The following is a 23952-nucleotide window of genomic DNA, read 5'->3' as shown; positions in this document are numbered from 1 at the left end:
TAATGTTCGATGCATCTTGTGTACAAGACAAACAATCATCCCATGTGGATAGAAATTTAATACTTTGAATAGATCTACAGTATGGTATGTTCTGAAAACAGTCAATAATATACAGCATTACTGTGCTGTTTCACAAAATTCCATTCAAGGCAGTAGAGACAAATACATTTTTGTAATATAACATAAAGTATAACTAACATTTAGACAATATAAAGCCAGCTCTTTATGTTAACATTTGCAATTTGCAGAAAATAAATCGTTTACTCATTTTACACGTCTTAATCTTTAGTTAGCAAAGAAGGTTTTTAGTTTTAAAGATGAAACAAAATCTAAACTGTCAAATTTCTGAAAATTTCAAACAGGAAAAAATGTTTTTTTATGCAAGCAGATTGTTCACAAGCTTAAGCGAGCAATACTGTGATAACGTGATATTCAGCCAAAACAGCATAGATGACAATGACAGTTCAAGGAGCGTGAGATTGCATCACGTTGTGTTTTTTGTAACTGGTCAGATCTGTGGAGCCGGCAGGTGCTGCAGGTTTCGAGCTCCTCAGAAGTTCTGCAGCTGAGATCCGACTCCCGCAGCTGGCCTTGGCACTTCTCGTCCTTCTCAGAAGAGCCATGAAGTTGTCGTTCTGGTAGGTAGACTTGGAAACACCGCCGAGAGTGTGAGTGCCAAAGTCACCTTGCTTATTATCTAAAGAGTCTTTGCGACCCAGGAGTTTCCTCTTCGACCTGCCAAATGATCATGAAAGAGAAAAGGAAATGACACATGTAGGTATCAAACGTGAGGGAAAATGCTGTAGGTAAAACTTCTACATTACCTGTGAATAATGGTGAAAAGGTCCTCTGTTGTGTGAGAGGAGGGCTTGTGAAGAAAAACCTCATCCTCTTCATTCACCAAATGAAGAGCACCGATTTCTGACACTTGCCCGTCCTCTTTATCATATAATTCATATTCTGGTGTAGAGAAATAAAAATAAATCTTTTGCGTGTAAATCTTTTTAAATATTTACTTTCTAGATGTTCTAATCATTGCAAATGACGTACCCGGTGGTGGTACTTTTTCATCAACTTGTGAATAAGTTGGAATGAGTCCATACACCGTGACGTGGTATTCTCGTTGAGAACTCTCCGGCTTTGAATAAGGAGACTGGACGTGTTTATCCAGTACTGACATGTTATCATGGGGTAAGTGGACTGTATTGGGTCTCTTTGAAACCGGAGGGGCCGGTGCTCTTCTCTTCTTCTGTGGCTCGCTCGGTTTGGCATCAGTAGCAGGTTTGAAGGACAATGCATGTGTATAATCGGTACTACACTGGGATTGGAAGCGACTCGTCTCCTTCATGTGCTCTTGAGACTTCTGCTTGTGGTCATTACTGGCATTCGATGAGGATGGAAGAACAACCTTGGGCTTAACTTTGTTAACCGTTGAATAAATGCTGTTTTGTCCATAATTGGCATTGGTTACCGTCGGATCTGCAGCAGAAGTTGTGCTAGAATTAGTCACTGCTGCTGCACAGGGTGGCCGTTTAGACACAGGTGGCTTGGGTGCTACGGGGGGTTTGTTTTTTGGGCTGTTCTGAGCAGCAACAGAGCCTGCATCCTTTTCATTCTCTTCCTCAATGACAGCTGTAGTGTCGAGGTCAGAGCTGCTGACTGAACGCAAGCGCACCTTGTTCAGGTCTTCCTGAGTCACCACAGGCATTATCAGCATGCTGTTACTCAATCTCTGCTTCGGGTGCGAGGCATCAGAGTAACGGCGGTTGACTTTTGGCAGGACGACAGAAGGTTCCGGATTCGGGTTAACTGCTTGCGTCTCGGGTAACTGCAGGGATAATCTTGATCTGCAGTTTCGGACCTGTTGGCCAGGAACAGCACCGGAAGGTTTGGGGCGCATTCTGCCAGCTCCTGTCGTAATAGCGGTCGACTGAGTGGGAGTCTCGCACTGGCTCGAGTAGCCACTGGAGGGCGAGGCTGAGCCGGGTGGTTTGGAAGGGGAGGAGATAGAAGGCTGAGAGGGAGAAGAGCGAGAAGATGATGGGGAGTTGTTGCAGTCTGAGTTGCAAGGGACTTTTGCAGGTTCGTTTAGAGGATATCCCACTGAGGAACTTGTGCTAGACTTGCATGGTTCACTAGACCTTAGCTCTTTTAGTGGCCTGTGACTGGAGATGGCCTGATTCACTGGAACATCTCCGGGTGATTCCAGAGTGAGGGTGGTCTTCCCGGAGTCACCGGCTTCTTCTTTAGATAACGGAATAAGATCCGGAAGGAGTGTGGCATTCTGTGCATCATTGGGAATGTATAGACTCTGTGTTCTACGCTCTGGAGGCGGCACGTCTGTAAGTCTGGGCAGCGACACTGTCCGTGCAGGTGGGGCTGGTTTCCTTTTGGCTTTTCTCAAAACAATGCTCCGAGCCTTGTGCTGAGGCACTGCATCAGGAAGGCGATCTCCTCTCCTCACAGAAGTGCTATCACTGCCACTATCGTCTGAGCTACTGCTGGGATACGACAGGGCATAGCTTTCACACCGGCGCCGTGTTGCACCTGGGTTGGAGGTGATGGCTGTGGAAAGTGATAACGAACGTCTGTGGTGTTCCATGGCACTGACAGGTCTGCTCCTGCGCTCTTTTTGCATGGCGCCTGTCCTGACTGCGTCTTTGTCCCTCTTTCTAATGACAGCGACGTTGGTAGGTGTGGCCTGGCATGGTTCCTCTGGATCTTGGAATTGTGGAGGAGGTTTAATCACATCAGGTGCCAAAAGGTAGGAGTTCAACGTATCATCCCACTCAGATGAAAACGTTGAAACATTAGGGCCTTTCCAAGTCTGAGATGGACAAAACAAGGTTGTGTGCTCCATTGTTCTTCCACAGCAAACTTTGTCTTTGTCCTTCAGATGCGACAATTATGTCAAAACTGCTTTTTTTTTCAGAGCCAAGTCCATTCCATCAGTTCCTTGGACTTTCAGGGCATTGTGAGAATTACACAACCTGCACTAGCAGTGATGATCAAGTCTGGTACGGCAAATATTCTTCAGTAGTTATTTAATAGATGTTTGACAGTCCAAGAGAGTAGATAGTGTGCCAATAGTTTTGAGACTAGGAAAGGGAAAGAAAAAGAGAAAAAGAGATAATATTAGCCTATGTGGATCTTTGTATGGCACAGAAGTGGGTGTTCACCATGGCAACAGTTACCTGTTCATCCTTACACAGAACATGAACAGACCCAAAATGACTCTCGACAGTAACTTATAGATTTTTTATAGCGTAAATGGTGAGCTATTAAAAACCATAAGTGTTAGCTCAGTATGTGCACAGGAAGGGAATAGATGGTTAAAAGAATACTTAAAATGAAATATTATTCACCATCTGTATCATGATGATCCTTATGATGCTCTCTGATTAATTTCTGATAGATTTTCAGTTGGCCTGTGTAGTTTATATTAAAATTCTATTATTTCTTGTATTTCTCCCATTTCTGCTCGTCCTCTCTCCCTGTGCCTGTACACATACTTTCATAGTGTAATAACGGTGTGGCAGATAAACAACACAGCAGAACAGAAAAGGTGAAGCATCACCATAAGAATGATAATAAAGAAGCTGCACTTTTTTCTGCAGGTCTTTTTTGAAGTGATAACAGTGAAACTTCGCATTTGGACTTCTCTAACACCTGATACTAAAGCGAGCAGCAGACATTATCGAAGCGATTGCAGTGTGCGATGGTATGAGGATTGTTTGTGCTCATGTTGACTAAATGCTTTCTCTATAAAGCAGGATCACTGCTAAGATCCATATTTATGCAAAATGGTCCTTAAACACAAGCAGACACTGAGAGAGATTTCAGCAGAATGTGACCTGTGCATGTTTATATTTTACCAAACCAACGTGTGTCTCTTATACCTGTAACTTTCTCTGGTTTCACAACAAAAACTTGAATTTTTTTCCATCATAAAGATCTGAGTCTTTCTGAGCGTGAACGTGTTCAAAACGTAGATGTAATAAATAATTCAACTTATCAAACACAAATCTCAGCGCTCACATGCATTTACATGTGCATTCGATCAAATATATGATGTTTCTGGTTACATCATCACAATATGAACCTATAAATCTAGAGTGCAGAAGCCTTGCTTGTGGCTGCGACACATCTCTCAGGAATGTCGTATTTGAGTAAACACGCATGCCTAATGAAGGACATTACGAAACGCAGTAACTGTGTGATGCCCAAACACGCTGACGGCAATGATTATTATGCTACGCACAAGTGAAAAACAAGCAGAAAAGGACATGCAGTCATGGGTCACCTGGCCAAAATACACAATACTGCAACATCATCTTCTGTACAGCATCCACGGCGCTGCCTAGTCCTGGACGAACGTCTCTCCAGGTTTATTTGCACATGAGCTAGATTAAGTCCTGTCCTAACAGCCCCTGTTACCTACCTTTCAGATGGCTCTGGAGACTGTGCTTGTTTTCTAATGCAGTTCCTACTTGTTCTCCGTCCCTCTCCCTCCCTCTCGCTCCTCATTCCCTCTTGCTAACACTCACATGCTGTTTCCATGACGATATGATGTGGGCTACTTGCTTCCTCACTGAGTTCGTGAGGAAAGAGAGAGGTAGAGAGAGAGAGATGTAGAGAGAGAGAGAGGGAGAGAGAGAGGGAGGGAGAGAGAGAGGGAGGGAGGGAGGGGAAAATGGAATGATAGAGAGTGACATATTACATAAACACAAAAAACTGTAAATTCACTGCACTGCTTGTGAAAAACAGCAGCAGGATATCAGAGGAGAACACGGAGTCTTCTGTCTCAGCTGCACCGTCCACACAGACAGAGGTGCATTCAAATTTGGAAAACTGCAGCTGAACCCATAGCAACAGCAGGAAAGTCAAGAGTCCAGTGATGTCAGGAAGAAGTGTACTAGCTTACATCATCAGTCATCTCAAACCTACTGGTGTACTGACATCAACACTAACAGAAATGATACCAGGCATCAAATCATTATTACGCTTATTACTCTGTAGGTTTCAGTGTAATTTGATCAGTAATCTGTATAATTGCACTTTAGATTGTTTACTTTGTTGTAGCCTTAAATACAAGCCTGCGAAATAGGTCATTAGTGTTACACTGTAATAACACTGAAGCTTCTCACGCATCGCAGATGTTCTGTCACAACCCAGTGAGAATGTGAGATACTGAGAAACCACACAAGAGTGGTGAGAGAGAAAGACATGGAAGAAATAGAGACAGGAGAGAGAGAGAGAGAGAGAGAGAGAGAAATGAAACCAGGTCCACCCATGTTTGAGTAAATTTGAGAAAGAACAGTGTTTCAACCACTATTTCTCCACAAAGAGGCGGTGGGGTGTGAAATGTATAATCATGGTGCATTGCACAATAGAGTTACATAAGCAATCCATCTCATATGGAAAAAAAAGATTTAGGTGGGAATATTCGGTGCAGCAGAACTGCAGCCAGAAGTAACTTGTGGATGAGAGTCTATTAGCTTTAAAATAAGTAAGTAAATAAAGAAAGAAAGAAAGAAAAAAGAAGAAGAAGTAGATGGCTAAGGAAAGCTAATTTATTGACCATGACTCCATCCATCTTCTATACCACTTATCCTACAGAGTCGTGTGGAACCTGGAGCCTATCTGGGGAAGAAACCGGAGTACCCGGAGGAAACCCCTGCAGCACGGGGAGGACTCACAACCAGGGCAACGGCGGGAATCGAACTCACAACCCTGAAGGTGTATAATAATAATAATAATAATTATTATTATTATTATTATTATTATTATTATTATTATAATAACTTGACGTTTAGGTAATTCCTAACCCAGCATGCTAGGTAGAGAAATATACCTAATGAACTGAAAATAACTCGAGGGTGAGAAGGTGCGCTGGGTTAAACCCTGGGTTAAACATTGAGCTGTTTTTAACACAACATTTTTAGTGAGTAAAGACAACAAAATGTACAAAATGCCATTTTATCATATAATATCATGAGCACAGAAAAAGAACATCCATGTTAATATGTTGAGTTTCTGTATGAGTTTCAGTACCTGCTGCTGGTGAGTCTTCACTTCACTTCATGTCACCTGTCTGTGAATGGAGATGCCATCAGGCGGTGTGTATATCTGTATCTGTGTATATACACGAGTGCAGTTGTTACAGCAGCTCTTATTATGGCCTTCTGTACACTCCCTTATATACGTATGACCAAAATACTCATTTTACTTCCCTCAACGCAAAACCACAAATGCAGCCGCACCCTTTCAAATAGAGGAAGTTCGTAAGGGTTCAGCAAGAAAAAAAAAGATATTGCCTACAGATTAAGGTGGGTGCAAAGTCAATTTCTCTGAAAAAAGAACTCCACTCAATCATGCACTCTGCACGGGACAAAGCAGAGATCTTCATCACTTGCACATCATAACACAGAGTGAAACCTGGACTCGGGTCGGGTCGGGTCGAATGTCAGATAGAACACCAAGAAATGTTCTTCATGGTAAGATGACCTTCATGCGTCATCTTTAACTCTCTTCCATACAACCACGCGAGTTTACATTTAGAGAAACAGGAGTTTATGCCCTGCTGTTATCTATGCTGGTCGATCCATAATGGTTTGTGCTTCAGTCTCATGGGGGTCATCGGGTCCGATCATCGCTCTGCACGGTCATATAATGAGGCCATTTTACATGAGAATCATGTGGTGCAAACACTGCACACTCATAATCCCATATTCTACATGATTACGCTGCTATAATCACTGGTTTTATATTCCAGCATTAACATATGGTTCTCATTAGCCTCTTTAATCACCAGCTTGTCGTTCATCTCCAAATTAACACCTTAAAACATTCATGGGATATTTTTGAGAGCAGAGAATGAAGTTGATGTCCGTCTCCCTCATCTCCAAAAACTGAAGGATTTTCCACTATAGACATTAACACTTTTCATTTAACCGACCATTATGTACTATTAATAATACCGTTAACGTGAATAAGTTCAGTGATTTCCATGGAATACGTGTGAAACGTATAGAAACTACAGTCTTTATAGAGGTCTGAAGTCAGAGATTGCTGCTTGGTGCTTGCGTGACATCCTGTGTGTCATAACATCATTAATTCCTGCACAAGATAACAAAAACTGGTTGGTTGTATGAGACATTAACACCCTTAAGCTTAATAATAATAATAATAATAATAATAATAATAATAATAATAATAATAATAAAGAAACAAACATTCATTTTCATGTTAGATACCTAAACCACATTCCAAGGATAAAAGAATATGAAATGATTTAACAGATAGAATTAGATTTAATAGCTCTTTTAACTTTAGTTAGCAAGAAAAAACTGTTTTAGACGTTTACACGAGTGCCCTGGCCCTTCCTCGGTAAAATGGTTCAGTAAACTGGACTAAAGAGAGATTCTTTACCTCCACTGAAGGCATGAACTCCATCTAAAAGCACGCTGAGGTAAATTTCGCTAATCTGATAACATTAACTAGCGCTATTTATCTAAATTAGCCTGCATTTTTTGCTAACTCCAGGTTAAATAGCCTTGATTCCAGTTGATAATGTAATTGTGTAGGCAGCAAGTCAAATTCTAGCTAATGCTAAATATGTTCATGTTAAAAATATGTTAATGTTAAATATGTTAAATGTGCCGTTGCTTTAAATCTAAAATCATTTTCTAACCGTTTTAGATAAATAACAAAAGTTAATTTTCACATGAAAACATGACATTGACTTCATCAGTTAAAACATTTGCACACTTGAGTACATTTAAAATGAGAAACTGTTTTACTCTCACTTGAGTTATTTTATTTTATTTTATTTTTTATTGCTGAATACTTCCTCTTTTAACTGAGAGACATTTTAATCACTTTCACTAAAGTATTTCACTCTCAGAAGTTTGCGCTCCCCTGCTCATGGCTGTAGTCTCTGCTGCCACCTAGTGTCCGTTTACTGAACCGCATGGAGCTCATGGTCAGCTCAGGTGTGCGCTCAGGTGAGGGTTTGGTGAAATTACACAGACACCTAAACAATATTCTGATATGAAGATCCTTTAGATGAACGATCCTCTAACTTGGGTGAAACTGCTGAATAATCTGTTTAGAAATCACTAAAATATCTCTGAAGAAATATCTGGCCAGTGACCAGCTGCTAAACACCGGGGCAGACGCAGCTGTCTGGGGGGCAGAGGGGGCACCTAGAGGGCTGTTTTCTCACATGTAGGGGAGCCTATAGGGCCCTGCTTCACCTCTTCTCCCCTGTAGGAGCACAAAGATCTTTTCACCCTAAAAAGCACTTTCACTGTATTTTTTCGACCATGTCCCCCAGTGACCAACTGGACTGGTCAGACTGGTAGGGTGTTTTCGAGCTGGTAAATGATCACTGCTAAACTGTTAAAATGTTATTTTATTTTTCTTTTTTTTCTTCACTTTCTACCTGCACTCTCTGAGCACTGAGTCGTGTTTCAGCACGAATAATAACAGCTATATTATAAATAATTTTAAATTCAATTCAATTCAATTTTATTTGTATAGCGCTTTTTACAATAGACATTGTCTCAAAGCAGCTTTATTTTAAATCATCCTAATTTGTCTTTACAGTTTTTTTTAGAGATAAAACCGAACATTTCTTTTGCACTTTAGTTAAATAATGCCTAAAGATTTTACAAGACTTTACATATATGCATTAATTCTACACTGCATGTATTAATTCTACACTGCATGTATTAATTCCGTTCTATACAGTATGTGTTAATGCTACACTGTGCATCATCCTCTTTTCATCGTCTTCCCCTCGATCTTTATCCCAGTAACCATGACAACGGTCCACTAGCCGCCCCCCCCCCCCGCGCCCGTGCAGACACCGCGCGGCCTCTCAGTCGCAGCAGAACGGAGCGCGAGCGTGACGCCACGGATGCGCGAGCCAGGCGCAGACCAATGGCGCGTGAGCAGCTGTCCGCGAAACCGCCAACCTTATGGATGAAGATTCAGCATCAAACACACCGAGAGAGAAACCGGAGCGGAACGAGTTCCTCTGAGAGCAGCTCTCTCTCTCTCCTGAACCTGTCTAACGGCGCGGGATGCGAGGCGCTTTACTGCACGAGACCATCTTCACCATCTTCACCTTTCTTCACCTGAGGGAAGAGAGATGGAGGCGCGGGCGGACTCCTCGGTTCGTGATGATCTTTGTCTGAAATATCGTCTTAGCTTAGTTGATGTTGACGTGACCATATTTTCCAGAAGGTTTTCCTAGCAGGAATGTGAAGGATAAGGTGTGTGTGTGTGTGTGTGTGTGTGTGTGTGTGTGTGTGTGTAAATAGCATGTTTACTCGTAATGTAGTCGCCTGAGCTGCTTTGTCCTTTCAGACTTCCGGAATATTTGTGTTGATGTGCGGTTATAATTATTCAGACAGCGGCTCCTCGGTGTTGAATGAACTCCATGTAAGCACAGGTGTTAATTAGATGTTCATTAAGCTCTTTAGGTGTTTATTCAGTGCTGTAAGTGTTTATTAGGCTCTGTAGGAGCAGATGTCTATCTCTGTGTTAAAACGAGTTGAAATTTGAAGCTGTTTTGTAGGTGATGTAGGTGTTTTCTCCTCACTTTTATCTCGTTCATGACCACCATCCTGCCCCGCCTCTTCTTCTTTCCCCTTTCTCTCCCGTCAGTGATTCATCCTCATGCCGCAGCAATGAGTAACACGCACCCCAACTCCTCTACTTTAATCCCGGATGTGCAGGAGGTGAGGAACGTGAGCGTGGAGCTACTGCCCCTCAACCCCTGGGATGTGGTGCTGTGCGTGACGGGTACGCTGGTGTGCTGTGAGAACGCCTTGGTGCTCGCTTTGATCGCCCACACTCCCTCACTGCGAGCGCAGACGTTTGCGCTTGTAGCCAGCTTGGCGTCTGCCGACCTGCTGGCCGGTCTGAGCTTGATCCTGAACTTCATCGTCATCTACATGACGGACACTGACATCGTGACGTTGCTGTCAGCCGGCCTGCTCATCACCGCCTTCTCAGCCTCGGTGCTGAATGTGCTAGCCATCACCGTGGACCGCTACCTGTCACTGTACAGCGCTCTTACATACCACACAGAGCGCGCAGTCACCTTCACCTATGTGGTGATGATGCTCGTGTGGTCTACCAGTGCCGCACTTGGTTCGCTGCCCGTGCTTGGCTGGAACTGTCTGCGTGACGAAACCACATGCAGCATCTGTCGGCCCGTGCACAAGAGCAACGCGGCCGCGCTCGCCATCTCCTTCCTCCTCGTCTTCGCCCTCATTCTGCAGCTATACCTCCAGATCTGCAAGATTGCCGTGCGTCATGCGCAGCAGATTGCTGTGCAGCGCCACTTCAAGGCCGCCTCTCACGCCGCTTCCGCAGCCAAAGGCGTCTCCACGCTGTCAGGCATTTTGGGCACATTTGCGCTCTGCTGGGTTCCACTTGCCATGTACTCACTGGTGGCAGATACGTATTATCCAGCAACTTACACATATGCCACTGCTCTTCCAGCTATCTGCAGCTCCATGATAAACCCCATCATCTACGCTTTCAGAAACCCGGACATCCAGAGGTCACTGAGGCTTACTTGTTTCGGATGTATGCCCTACGGCTTTACAACGCGACCACGGACACCTAGTGATGTGTAACTCTTTTCTAAATGCAAAAGCTACGGCAGTAATCTTAAAATATCACTCCAGCAGTTTTCAGTCCGTATCTTTATCTATAGCTTCTGTAGCGTGTGCGATTACCAGAAACAAGAATTCCTGAGAAAAGAATCGAAAACCTGAAACTCACTTATAATGGAAGCCCTTTTGGTAGAAGTCTTCATCCGAAGCCCTAATCTGACTTTCCAGAGATGAAACTAGTCTTTTAGAGGGAAGAATTAGAGCGTACGTGTTGCGTGGGTATGATCATGCACAGATATGCCAAATTCTTGTGTAAAGTGTAAATAACTGCTTTTTACTGTATTGTTCCATGTATATGACTTGTACGTTAATTGAAGAAATTCAGGAAATATCCATAGACTTCTATTCTAAGTGAATACGGTGTGAAGATTTTCTCCTCTTTCCTCAGTACAGGTAAAGTTCTTGTGGTGGTAATCACACAGAGAGAACAGCTACAGCTGATAGACGTGAGGTTAAAAACTGCTGAGGTATGACCTTAACATGCACAGAGGGTCCACATATTGTAATGATCATGCGTATGGAAGTTGTGTGTTGTCTGTGAAATCTGAGTGTAATGATCTTAAAATCACGGCGTGCTAGTGCTCATAGGGGTGTTTAATGTCAACATGGTTTCATAGCTTCAGTTTAAATATGAAAGAAATAGTGCTGACTCCCATTTCATTAACGCTTATTTAAGCACCAAACACAAATGTAGCATGAATCCTTTGTGGTCACTGTGAAATGCCTACAGGCTTCCGAGACTTTCATCAGAACTGATGGAGAGCAGAGCTCATGAATGTTCAGTGCATTGCTGGAGGTATATTTAGAAATTGGTTTATTCACTTGAAACTCAGGTTTAAAGGCAGTCATGAGCGTGAAATGCTGCAATACTTGATATCACCTGCACGATGAGTGCTTTGGCAGTGATAGAGCACAGTTTGGTCATTTTTCTGTACTGTACTACATCTACTATACCTGATCATGAAATATCACCTTGAATCAGATTTGTTAGAGCAGAGAAATCCCCAAACTGTACTGAGCTCTGGCCTAGAGGTGTACGCGGTAGGCTTGTGTGATACTGACTCGTCTCTGCTTGTTATTTATTATTTACAAAAACCGTGATAAATGCATTTAATTGTCAAGAACCAAAAGCCCCCCAAAAACAGAAAGGAAAGCGATCATTCCACCATGTCAGGTGTAGGGAGAGTACGGAGGAGTAATATCACCAGCAGAGCGGTCGGGAACTGCTTACAGGCAGAGCCAATCTCCAAAACTCCAAATCAAAATATACTTACCTGATTTTAACTCTATACGTGTTTGGTGTTCAGTAAGCGGAACACGCACTGATGGATTTAATTTCCCATTAATGAACTCGAAAACATTCTCTGTTCACCGTCACAGAAAACGAGAGCGCCGCAAGTCCAGGTGAGAGCAGGTGAGATGGTGGAAGTGGGCGGGACTTCCAAGAGACACCAGTTGATATCAGAGTACAAAACACCTGCGCAAATCTCTCCAGATTCATGTGTCGACTGGATCATCTCTCGCTTTATCGGGGAGGAAAAGACGGATCTTCTGCAGTGTTTTTGAGTGAGAACTCGTACTAGCGTATTCCGATGTTAAATCTCGTAGCTCGGACGTTAAATATCACACAAGTCTAGTGCACATTACTGCTTTCTTTATTCTACCGCAGTTGTTTTGAATGCACACCTTTACTCCGTCCCTCCAGGATGGCTGTTGGGCAGCACAGCCTTAACCCAGAGCTGCAATAGAGCACCATTCATAAACAACATGCATTTACACGCTAACACTGAAGGACGTCACGGAAACACATCCTGTGCTACAAAGGCATCGTAATGGGAAGCGTTTACACAGCAAAAAACCTACAGGCTTTATATAGACATGCATAATGAAGTTAATTCCACAGTGTTCATTCAACACCAAGTTTTTTTGCTTTGTACGATAAACATTATTCGCAAATGTGTTCCTGTAAGATATCAGTAGGGCAGTAGATTGCAGTTAGGCAGTGTGTTCACATAGGTCCAGCTCGGTAGTGTAGTTACTGCATCTATTGCCATTATTCTCAAGCTATATCTATTGTTAGCATTTCTGATGGAAAATTGCCATAGAAAATAATCATATTAGTTACGGGGGTTTGGGGGCGTAGATATATGAAAATACTGAAATGTGTTTTATGCATTTGTAATCAAGTTTTGTCATGGCAACTACTAACTTTAATGTTAACACCAGCTAACATTAGCTTTCGAAGTCACCCAGTGTCATGATTTATCTGTTTATAGTTCCAGCTAATGTTCCAGGACATCCTGGAAGTTAAGTTATAGCATTCATGAACAGTTGTTTCCTCACCTCTCTTTCTTCTCTCTCGAAGACAAAAACGCAGCTTGCCATGTTACCGAGAAACCACAAAACGTGAACTCCTCTGTCCTGAACTCCTGCTAACCGCTACATATACAGCCTTAGATCATTTAAAACCGGATTTACAGAAATACGCATTTCTGTAAAGCTGCTTTGTGACCATGAACATTGTTAAAAGCACTATACAAATCAAATTTATTTGAACTGAATTAGTTTATGTATAACATCCACCGTACACGTCCCTGAGAACCAGCTGTTACTATAGAAACGATAACGTATGAATATAAACCTGTGATTGATGTTAATTCTGTATGAGCTGCTGTTACAGAAACGTAATCCACACCTTCTGATACAAGAAGTAAAGAGCGTTATGGTATAAATCGTTGTATCACGCAGCCCTAATGTCGTTCAGCCATGTTATCAACGTTAGACATCAAGAGTAAACGTACCGTGTTTAGAAAACTTCCCCATAAACTATTGCTAACTTTGCAAAAACAAACCACTTACGACCACAGGTTAAAATTTTCTGTCAAAATCCACTAAGTTGCATCATGATGTCAGTTTGGAGAGAAGTAGAAATCTCTGATTAATTTTGCCTTACCCGTGTTCTCAGTGGCAATAACGTACCGTACTGTGTCTATTAATAACAAAAATGCATAATGAAGTAATAATATTCTTTTGTAAAACTATTAGAGGCAAATAAACCTGCTCTATGCTTGTCATCACATTTGTGATAAGTAGCTTGCTAGCCTGTAAGGTGTCACTGAGCACTTACAGATCTATGATATTATCTCAATACTGTGCACTGAATAATGGATCTCGTGGTGTATGCTTGAGTTTGTATGTTTGTAGATCAGCCAAAGAGCTAATTGTAAAAAAAAAAAAACAACAACAACAAAAACAATGTCCATTTTTTAAAAGTGTATTGTACAAACCGCACTATTCCAAATATTCTTGCTGATTGAAGATGTCAGTATATTTGAATGTATGGTGCCAAGATCTTTCTGTTGAATGACGTCGAAATCTATTCGTTGATTTTGTAAAGACGCGTTTGCACTTATGTTTAAAGTTCAATTCAAACTCGTGGTTAATAATTCAACTATTTTTTTAGAGTAAAATGTTTTGCATTCATTTTAAGTAGCTACTTGGGTGTTACATCAGATGTTTGCCTTGATCCACGATCCATATTTGAGTGATTTGCATTAATAAGATGGTTTTATTAATGTAAGTATTTGAGTGTTTCTATAAACGTCACCTCATTGCTCCAAACACGTCTGCTTCTTCTGTGTTTTATTGATAATACAGGAATTCTTTAGCTGTACTTAAATCTAATTAAAACTGAATCAAACTCAGACAATACTCAGATCAGACCAAACGCAGTATAAGAGACCGGTGAAGAATGATAAGACAAGAACAAATTTGTTCGTGTAGTCCTCGTCTGAGAGGCGTGATTTTAAAACCGTTCTGCTGGTCATCTCTTGTCAGTTTTAGTTAGTCACGCATGCCGTGACAGGCTACACACTCATCAATCACACATTAATGGCTTTGAGTAGTAGAGTAAACTGGTAGTGTCTGTTCTGTTGTTTGTCAGCTGAGTGTCCAGTGCTCCAGAGGGACGTCAGTAGGGAGCTGGACGAGGGCGAGGGCCAGATGGAGCTTCTCAGACGGAGGCCGAGTATTACGTCATATCCAGGGTGGGGATCTGTGGAAAGAAACCAGATTTAACACATTTCTTTTGCACAGTGGTGATGGACTCCTGTGCAGGCATTACGTTGGAATCCTTTTCATTTTTCCTTCAAAGAATTTCATATTTACGTAAAACAGCCTGCAACCTGGTCGCCCTGTAACTTCCAGTAGTACTGACTACACCTGATAAACGTCCAACACTACCATGTTAAATTAGAAAACACATGACTATTCAGCAGCAGGACATTCACACAGACACAGACGATGGCGTTAACACTCACTGCACTGTTGTGACATTGCTGTAGTTATGACATAAATGTAATCTAATTTACCTGAATCGTAGCTGTTTAACGCTAGCGCTGAACAAGCAATAGCGGCTACGACAAAGATAGATGAATATATCATTAAGCTAACCTAGCTATTTTACTTTACCTCTTTTGTCCTGTCCAATTCATCGATCAGGCAGTTGAGAAGAACTACATGTGCTCTCATTACAGTACTTGAGAACATGGTTCACTGTAAAGGTACTTTTTTCAGTATAATTCAATCATAATTATAATTAAATACCTCAGCATAATAAAGAGGTGCATATTATATTAGACTAGCCAAAACGCGTGGAGATATCGCCATGTCACAGCTGAACATCCAACCTGTGGAAACATGTACGTGTAAACGTTAGCTAGCTGAGTAAGCTAAACTAGTGCTAGTCAGATGTTTTACAGTATGAAAGCTCTATTTAATTTTAAGATGTCACTTCGATTTTCACCTGCTGTGTAAATATAACTAAATATATCAATATATTTATAAATATGTAAATGTAACTAAATATATCTAAGTGCTTCTACACGCTATAGGTAATGCTCAGGATAATGTGTAAGAGGTGTCTTTGCTAGATAGCTAGAAACATTTGATTTAACACAAACTATATAGTTAGCTAACAAAACTAGCAACCGTAAAAGCAACTGGCTATGGTAGGTAGCTAGCTGTTGCTAATGGAGATGGTGTTTCCGTCAGTATAGCTCACTGAGTTTACATCATTGTTCAAAAATGCGTTCCTCAGATATACAACATTTTCAGATGAGTTGTAAAAGTGTAAAAAGTCATTTGTAAAGTAATTACTCAAGTAGTTTTTCACTAGATGACTGTATTTACTTTTACTTACGTCATTTTCTTGATCACTTCTTTAAGTTTTACACCAGTGAAGTATTACTAAAGCAGCAGTACTTTTTGTATTCATATTTTGTAAAGTTGTAATGCATTTAGTTTAATGGAAACGTTCATTGTAACTATGAAGTAGATGTATATGGCTTTGTACGTTTACTGCCAAAAAGTGACAAGAACGAGCTAGTGTGGCTAAATGGCGTAATTTGGAAATTGACTTACAGACGCCTGCTGTACATTTTTCACATTTTTTCACTATAGAAGCAAGACCTCTGTGCAGCTGTGGATGGTCCAACATGGATACTGTGAAGATTTACGCTTACAAAAACAGTTTTTATTCACGTCTCACCCTTACTTCGTTTCATTTCACCTGGATTTGGTAGGTTTGTACCTAAGAACTTCTGCTGTAATCATAAAGACCATTACGCTCGTACTGAACATCCTTCCAACACACAGCACTGCATGACTCTAAGGGAATGATGTATAATCACACTATCCGGTGTCACCCAGGTGAGGACGGGTTCCCTTTTGAGTCTGGTTCCTCTCAAAGATTACGTCTCATGTCGTCTCAGGGAGACGTCTCACCACCGTCACCTCTGGCTGCTCATTAGGGATAAATCTATATCTATGTCTAGATTTCTGTAAAGCTGCTATGGGACAATGTCCGTTGTTAAACGTTCTAAATCTTTTCATTGTCAAACTATTTTAACTAAACAGAAACTTTAAAGTGTTGTTTTTAAAGTTTTTAAAATCCAGACAGAAATCATAACTAATCAAGCAATATGCAGAAATGGCAGAATAATTACAGAAGACGTGGAGTATCATTCATAACGTTTTTTACTCTGTTTTATTAACTACGCACACATGCATATTTGATCTATATTTGTTCCATGTGATAAATAGTTCTTTTATACTTAGATACCCAAATTCATCTTACAAGCAGTGTTACAAAAATCTATACAATAAATTGTAAAACACATTAATAATGTAGTTATAAATTACATATGGTAATGACGGATCACAACAGACCACCAACTGTGTCGAGTCCAGCTGTGGGAGCATTTAGTTATGTTTACATACATCTAACAGCTGGAGGTGTGTGAAACATATCACAACATAAACTTTAGATATTAGTAGCTCACTCTCTACCAACATCCAACCTCCACACACACACACACACACACACACACACACACACACACACATTACTTAATGCCATCTTTGATCATTAATTTTACAGAAAGAAAGAAAAAAAAACAAGAAGGTCATGACTTTCAGATTCAGATTCAGTAATGTCCATAAGCATCCACTGAGAAGGATAAACAAGTCACTAAGTTACGCACCACAACACTCAACAATTAAACAAAGTGACAAATGAAATATCTGATCATTGAGAGTTGTGGAAAGTGTGGTACAGCAGCGGTCGGATCACGGTACTGCGGATCTGGTTATAGGTGTACTGCTGAGCGGCGTGTTCAGCGTCCATAATAATAATAATAATAATCATTTACTGAGAGTATCACATACGCAGACAGACATCCTGGAGAGACTGGTAGTGGAAGCAGTACTCTATCATGCTTCTTATCTTTATATAAAGCTAATACATGTGTGTGTGTATATATACAGTATACAGTATATACCACTGCTAAATGGATGTTTTGGTGAAATGTGTACTGTTACACGTTTATAATTCTCTGGACAAATATTAAAAACTCTAATCAAAAGCACACAACAAGTAAAGTATTCTTGGCAACGTTGAACAACTCTGAAGGAACAAATACATATATTGTATTTTTAAGTTCTCACTGTATGATAGACTTCTGTGCTTACGTACAATATAAACGTCACCAACCAGCCACACTGCTATTTCTTCTATTTCTTCCATCCCTCGCTCTCATCTTTCTTCTGCCGTTCCACACATCCTTTCTATTGCACGCTCCCTTCTTCCTCTCACTCAGTCCTGCCTTCTCTCCACTGCACCTTTCCCTGCTCTTATTTTTACTCTTGTGTAGTTGGTAATAAATACGTCTATCTGTCTGTCTGTCCCTCTGTCTATCTGTCTGTCCCTGTCTGTCCCTCTGTCTGTCCCTCTATCTGTCTGTCTGTCCCTCTGTCTGTCTGTCTGTCTGTGTGTCCCTCTGGCTGTCTGGCTGTCCCTCTGTCTGTCTGTTCCTCTGTCTGTCTGTCTGTCCCCCTGTCTGTCTGTCCCCCTGTCTGTCTGTCTGTCTGTCCCCCTGTCTGTCTGTTCATCTGTCTGTCTGTCTGTCTATCTGTCTGTCTGTCCCTCTGTCTGTCTGTCCGTCCCTCTGTCTGTCTGTCCCTCTGTCTGTCTGTCTGTCTGTGTGTCCCTCTGGCTGTCTGTCTGTCCCTCTGTCTGTCTGTTCCTCTGTCTGTCTGTCTGTCTGTCCCTCTGTCTGTCCCCCTGTCTGTCTGTCTGTCTGTCTGTCCCTCTGTCTGTCTGTCTATCTGTCTGTCTGTCTGTCCCTCTGTCTGTCCCTCTGTCTGTCTGTCCCTCTGTCTGTCTGTCTGTATGAAGAGAGTGTGTGTTCTGGTGCGGGAAATTAGCAGCAGTGTGTACAGCACATGACCGGTCAGGTTCTCTCCTCAGTCAGACCACTCGTTCTCCTCGGGCTCAGAGTCCTCGTCTGATTCACTGTACTCCACAGCGATGCGGCGAGACAAAATGGTGGCCACATCGTTACCCACCGGCTCCTTCTTCGCCTCCTGCTCTCTCTGCTCCTGCACTTTACGTAGCTGGATACCTGGTGAGGAGAGCAAAACGCAGATTCAGAATAATCTACAGCTAATCTACATAGATAGTTATTACACATATGTGTTTATTATATCAGTTATATTGGTGTTTGTGATGTTGCGTGATGTTGCGTGATGTGGCGTGCTTCTCTGTTGCTCCTCCCACTGTTCACTTTGCAGGATTATGCGTGCCACCTGACCGTTGTTGCAGCTCGAGGCGGCGGAGGAGTATAAAAGAAACCAGAGTTCTCCAGGCAAGAGAGAGAGACAGACAGAGACTGAAAGCGCTTCCTTAGCGAGACTGTCATCAGTTGGTCCCAGTGTTATGCTGTGTGTGTGTGTGTGTGTGTGTGTGTGTGTGTGTGTGTGTGTGTGTGTGTGTTAAGGGAAAACTCTAACAGTATCCTGTGTGAGATTGAGCTGGCCTGCACGTGTGTCTCCAGTTAGTAATTTATACACTGAGCATGCAGGTGCTGATTTAACAAGTTGGTTGAATGTGTTCGTTACTTGTTAGACAAGACCTATCCTGTAAATAGTGTATATAACTGTATATAGCCTGGTGCCGGGCCATGGGCCCTGGTTTCATGACTCTTCCTTTGTTCTTGGTATAATTTATTGAGTGGAGGAATATGTAGGGAGTAGGATGCCAGTTGATCGTTGTTTATTCCTATTTTCAACTAGAGAGGGCGTGAGGGAAGTCCCTCCTGTTTTTATTTTCTCATTTATTTTGATGACAGGTAAGGTGTGTCCAAACGCCTGTAGGAAGAATCCTTTGTTTGTTGTTTTGGCCATTTATCCCTCCCAAAGCCTTTGTTTGTATCTCAGCAGGAGTACAGCAAAAAACAACTTGTTACTCTTTTTGTAATCCCTTAAATCTGGTGTCTGCTGTGCTTTGTGCTTCCCCTGGGATCTGGAGACGGGAGTTCTCTCTCTCTCTCTCTCTCTCTCTCTCTCTCTCTCTCTCTCTCTCTCTCCCCACTTTTTTTGTTACCCTCCATTCTGACCCCTAGACGTAGGAAGGGGAATGTAAGACTTTATTAGGAACACCTGTACACCTGCTCATTCATGCAATTATCCATTCAGCCAATCATGTGGCAGAGCTTCAGGTAATGTTCACAACAATCACCAGAATGGGGACAAAATCTCCGTAACTTTGACCGTGGCATGGTTGTTGGCTTGAGTATTATTATAATTTTTTTAAACTGCTGATCTTCTGGGATTTTCTCACACAACAATATCTAGAGTTTACACAGAATGGTGCAAAGAACCAAAGACATCCTGTGAGGATCAGTTCTGTGGACTGTGACGCCTCATTGAGGAGAGATGTTCAGAGGAGAATGGCCAGACTGGTTCGAGTTGACAGGAAGTCTACGGTAACTCAAATAACCACTCTTTACAAGCATGGTGAGCAGAAAAGCATCTCAGAGGGTAAATTAAAAGGGCTGGTGAGGGTATGAAAGTCTCGTTTTTTTTTAAAAAAAAAGAGCAGCCTGCTTTTTTTAAATAATAAACATGTCAGGTGGACTGAATTCTCACACTGTTCCTAAAGGCTATGAGTGACCTTAAAGCAGCAGTACATAACTTTCTGGGGCCTTGGAGACATTATAAGTTGAAATATTTCCTCCCAGATATTAATACAGTTTTATACTTCCACAATGTTTTTACGCCATACAAACAGCAAAATGACAAATTCCCCAGTACTTCCATGACGGATATTTCGCATTGGTCAGCAGTAGTTATCTTCGCTCTAAACACTCACCTCTGCGGATGGCAGCCAGCAGATCGCTGCGAGCGTCACTTATGGGTATCAGGGGCACCGTGCCCTTCCTGGGCAGCGTACCCTCTCCAGATGGATGCGCAGTAGCTCTGGCCGGTGATGGAGCGTGTGTGGGGGGTCCTGGAGGTGGAGGGGGCGGGGCAACTGGAGGACCTCCAGCGCTCACAGGGTGGGAAGGAGACGGGACATAAGCTGAAGGTGGTACAGGCGGAGGAGACGGGCTGTAGGGACGTGACAGAGCTGACACTGTTCCCGGTGCCAGAGCCGGTGGAACAGAGGTGCTGTCGAAGGCTGTCTGAGCCGAGGGGATTACTGGGGGAGGAGGAGGAGGAGCAGGAGGGATGAAATGTTCCTGCATCTGATGGCCACTGGAATGTAAGAGGGTAGAAGTGCAAAATCAAAGATCTAAGAGTAATGGTACATTACTGTGTATGACTCCTCTCCATATTTCCCCATGTTCCCCGTCCACGTTCTTTATGGATATTTATTAAAAAGAAAAGTAATTGAAAAGAAAGGAATCATTAAATATACAATATTGTGTACACAGTACAAGGGCTATTTGTATAGTGGGACTGTACACTGTTGTTTGTTGTATATAATGCTCATATGTACATATGCGTGTAAATTTATATATATGTATATATAGTTTGCGCTTATGTCTATACATATTTATACATCTTGTATAAACTCTTTATATATCCCTGTACTGTTCTCCTTATTATCTCTTTTTCCTTCACCTGTCTTGCTGCTGTGACGCCCTAATTTCTCCATCTGGGGATTAATAAAGTCTTATCTCATCTAATCTTAAAGGAACATGACTGCCATGACATATATTAAAGGGTCACATTTCAGGAACAAAGAGGCAGTCTTGAGAAGAGATTTGTTTGTACCTGTAATCTTTGGCAGCAGAAGGTCGGGGGCCATTAACGGAGGGGTCAGGGGGCGGAGCTCCATGATGCTGCTGCACACGACCCAATGAGTGTTGGCGGGTGCTGGCGGAGGTGGAGACAGGGGGCCGATACGCACGATCCAGGGACTGGGTCTGGGTGGGGCCGGTGTCCTTCCCATCACTTCCTGTGCCACCTGTATCCTGAGGGTGGTTGGGGCTGGTGGGGTACGAGTGCTCATCCGACATTCCAGACCTGCATGGGGAGAGGATGGAAGTAGGATGGAGGAAAGAAAAGAAAGAACATCGTCCTAGTTAGCTCATTACAGCTATTTAAAAAAACACACAGCACTGTATTTTCTCTGGAAATCTCTGACCTGTCCGGAGATAAGGAGCCTTCAGACGAGACGCCGTGGTATGGAGACGGCGTGAGGCGAGTGTCTGGACGGAACTCCTTGTCATAAGCCATCATGTTCCACTCCTGACGCCGGTTTCGAGCCTTCCTCACCTTCTTCACTTCTCGAGTCGGATCTTCGAGATGTTTCTGCTCTTGCTAACATCGCACATAACAACAGGGAATATGTTACTAATAAACACAGTTCTAACAGTCCACGCTGTCGTTTTAACGTCCTCATGTAGATAAAGTTCCCCTGAAAACAAAAGCAGTCTTACAGAAGGAAATACGTCACCATACGGAATCAAATCATGGCTAAGAAGCAATTTCATGAGGACTTTTAACATAGTTAATGCTGATGATGGTCTCATTTAGGTTTAGCTTCACTGAAACCTTCAATGACTCCAACGAGGCGCTTTGTTAGCCAGTTTCAGCCCACAGATCAGCTGTTTAGAAAGATCAGCAGAATGAGACGGCTGCTGACGCACCATCTGCACTATAATGGGGACGATGTGGCATTTAAAACCCTCTCTGAGAGAAATGAGACTTTAGTAAAGATATGAGTAGCTGACAGCTGATCAGGGAAAGATTCTCTTAAATTAGATTCTTTTATTTTTACCTCTCTCTCTCTCTCTCTCTCTCTCTCTCTCTCTCTCTCTCTCTCTCTCAGTTCAATCTACTATACTACTGCATGCTTTTCCTTCCTCGCTCTGTTAGCCGAGCATCAAAATATACCCTGACAGCAGGGATGGATCAGAGAGCTGTTAAAGACAAGCAGGGCACAAATCCTGACACAGCTACAGGCAGATGAAAGAGAGATAGAGAGAGAGATGAGAAAACCTGGGACACATGACAAATCACGCACACACACACACACACACACCTTCTGCCTTCTCTTTTCCTTTCTCTTGTTCTCTGTGGCCTGCAGCATTTTCTCCTTCCAGAGGTTAAAGAAGTACGAGGGGTCTGTATAAAACTTCAGGCCGTCCTTCTTGTCATCTCTGTAACGAAGTAAAGCGAAGACTTAGACGTGCTCAGGCTCTATATTATTCAGAGCTTTAGCATTACCATAACATTTAACAAACAGAAATCCGATCAGGGCTTCTTCAGTTCCTAAAACCTGTAAGTGGGCGGAGCTCCATCACTCTTGGTTTATGTGAACGGAGAAGAGGAGCGCCTGTATTAGAAACGTAAATCATACCACGATATCAATAATAACGATAATGTGATACACTTCTTGTGATTTCACACCACATCGTGCTTTCATTCCAAAATAATAAGTAAAATATATTAATAGAATTGAATTGAATTTACACTGAAGGAAAAGTGAATTTGACATTTTTTGAATGATTATAAATGTTTGGTATTGTTTACTGCGCATTATTTTTAATTTGGAAGTAATACCCTGAAAAATGAACTGATATTTTTGTGTAGTTTACGGCGATACTTTTCTACAGCTTACAGCATTTTTACAGAAGTCATTTCTCCTTCAGAAGCTATTTCAGTAGAATCAGTTTCAGCAGATGATTTAGGATAATTTATCATACGACATGCAATGGCTACCAACTGGGAAGCTGAAGACTCACACGTGTTTCCTCTGAGATAGGTGAGGTCACAGGGCGGCGTTACACACTCAGAGGAAAGCGCTATCTGCCCTCTTCCACATACATGAGCGCATGGATGCCCACGATTGGCTAGTGTCACTGTGATTGACAGGAAAGAGAAAGTATGCCCCTCCCACTGAGACAGCAAGGTCGATTTTGCTCTTTTGTCTCCTGGACACGTATGGCCGAGGCATCGTTGGGATCTGAACTCATGATCTCCTGATGAAAGGGCGAAAGCTTTTCTGTCTCGGGACTCGGGAGCAGATGTATAATAACTATAATTTAATTATAACTCATATCTGCCGGGTCAGAACAGCGTGGGCGTGTCAGATAACATTAGGATTGATATCATGGAATCTTTGTATTTAATGTCTTTTACAAACTGACGGCAAGCAGCTGATGTGATGTTAAAATTTTGTGCTTTTAATTCTTGTAGGTTTTTACAGGTTTAATATTTTTCCCTCCTTTTCAGTGTTAAATATTTATTTGTTTGTCCGTTGGTTTGTAAATATATATCGCCCAGCCCTAGGGCTAGAACTAGAAAGTGATCTGTGGCGTGAACGCACTTTGCACTTTACAGGTGATTCGAATCCATCAACATACACCTGTGTGTACAAAGACAATGACAGAACCTTTTGTAAATCTGG

At 42.1% G+C, this 23952-nt stretch overlaps 3 protein-coding genes across 5 annotated transcripts in view; 1 reads left to right on the top strand and 2 right to left on the bottom strand.

Moving 5' to 3' along the window:
* Positions 1-40: 40 nt before the first annotated feature.
* si:ch73-362m14.2 (NHS-like protein 2) lies at positions 41-6213 on the bottom strand. 3 transcript variants are annotated; one of them, XM_017492147.3, is made up of 5 exons: positions 6055-6213; positions 4442-4591; positions 1051-3098; positions 825-960; positions 41-735 (listed from the first exon to the last, which is right to left on the bottom strand). In XM_017492147.3, the coding sequence occupies exons 3-5, from the start codon at positions 2858-2860 to the stop codon at positions 465-467; spliced, it is 2217 nt and encodes a 738-aa protein (XP_017347636.1). In that variant the 5' UTR covers positions 2861-3098; positions 4442-4591; positions 6055-6213; the 3' UTR covers positions 41-464. The 3 variants fall into 3 exon arrangements, with proteins under 3 accessions (XP_017347636.1, XP_017347638.1, XP_017347639.1); XM_017492149.3 differs by lacking the exon at positions 4442-4591; XM_017492150.3 differs by lacking the exons at positions 4442-4591; positions 6055-6213 and adding an exon at positions 4304-4424.
* A 528-nt stretch (positions 6214-6741) lies between these two features.
* gpr185a (G protein-coupled receptor 185 a) lies at positions 6742-14317 on the top strand. The gene is made up of 2 exons (XM_017492156.3): positions 6742-9181; positions 9676-14317. The coding sequence occupies exon 2, from the start codon at positions 9699-9701 to the stop codon at positions 10653-10655; it is 957 nt and encodes a 318-aa protein (XP_017347645.1). The 5' UTR covers positions 6742-9181; positions 9676-9698; the 3' UTR covers positions 10656-14317.
* A 2395-nt stretch (positions 14318-16712) lies between these two features.
* The window catches only part of si:ch73-362m14.4 (actin-binding protein WASF3), a 15830-nt gene continuing 8590 nt past the window's right edge, over positions 16713-23952 (bottom strand). Inside the window, exons 5-9 of the mRNA XM_017492141.3 lie at positions 22585-22702; positions 21685-21860; positions 21312-21563; positions 20404-20789; positions 16713-18655 (exon numbers count right to left, since the gene is read on the bottom strand). Of these exons, the coding sequence (XP_017347630.2) occupies positions 18498-18655; positions 20404-20789; positions 21312-21563; positions 21685-21860; positions 22585-22702 (1090 nt within the window). The 3' untranslated portion in view covers positions 16713-18497. The remainder of the gene's footprint in view (positions 18656-20403; positions 20790-21311; positions 21564-21684; positions 21861-22584; positions 22703-23952) is intronic.

Source organism: Ictalurus punctatus, chromosome 18, assembly GCF_001660625.3.
Source record: "Ictalurus punctatus breed USDA103 chromosome 18, Coco_2.0, whole genome shotgun sequence".
Taxonomy (NCBI): Eukaryota; Metazoa; Chordata; class Actinopteri; order Siluriformes; family Ictaluridae; genus Ictalurus; species Ictalurus punctatus.
This window is presented reverse-complemented; position numbering and strand designations above follow the sequence as displayed.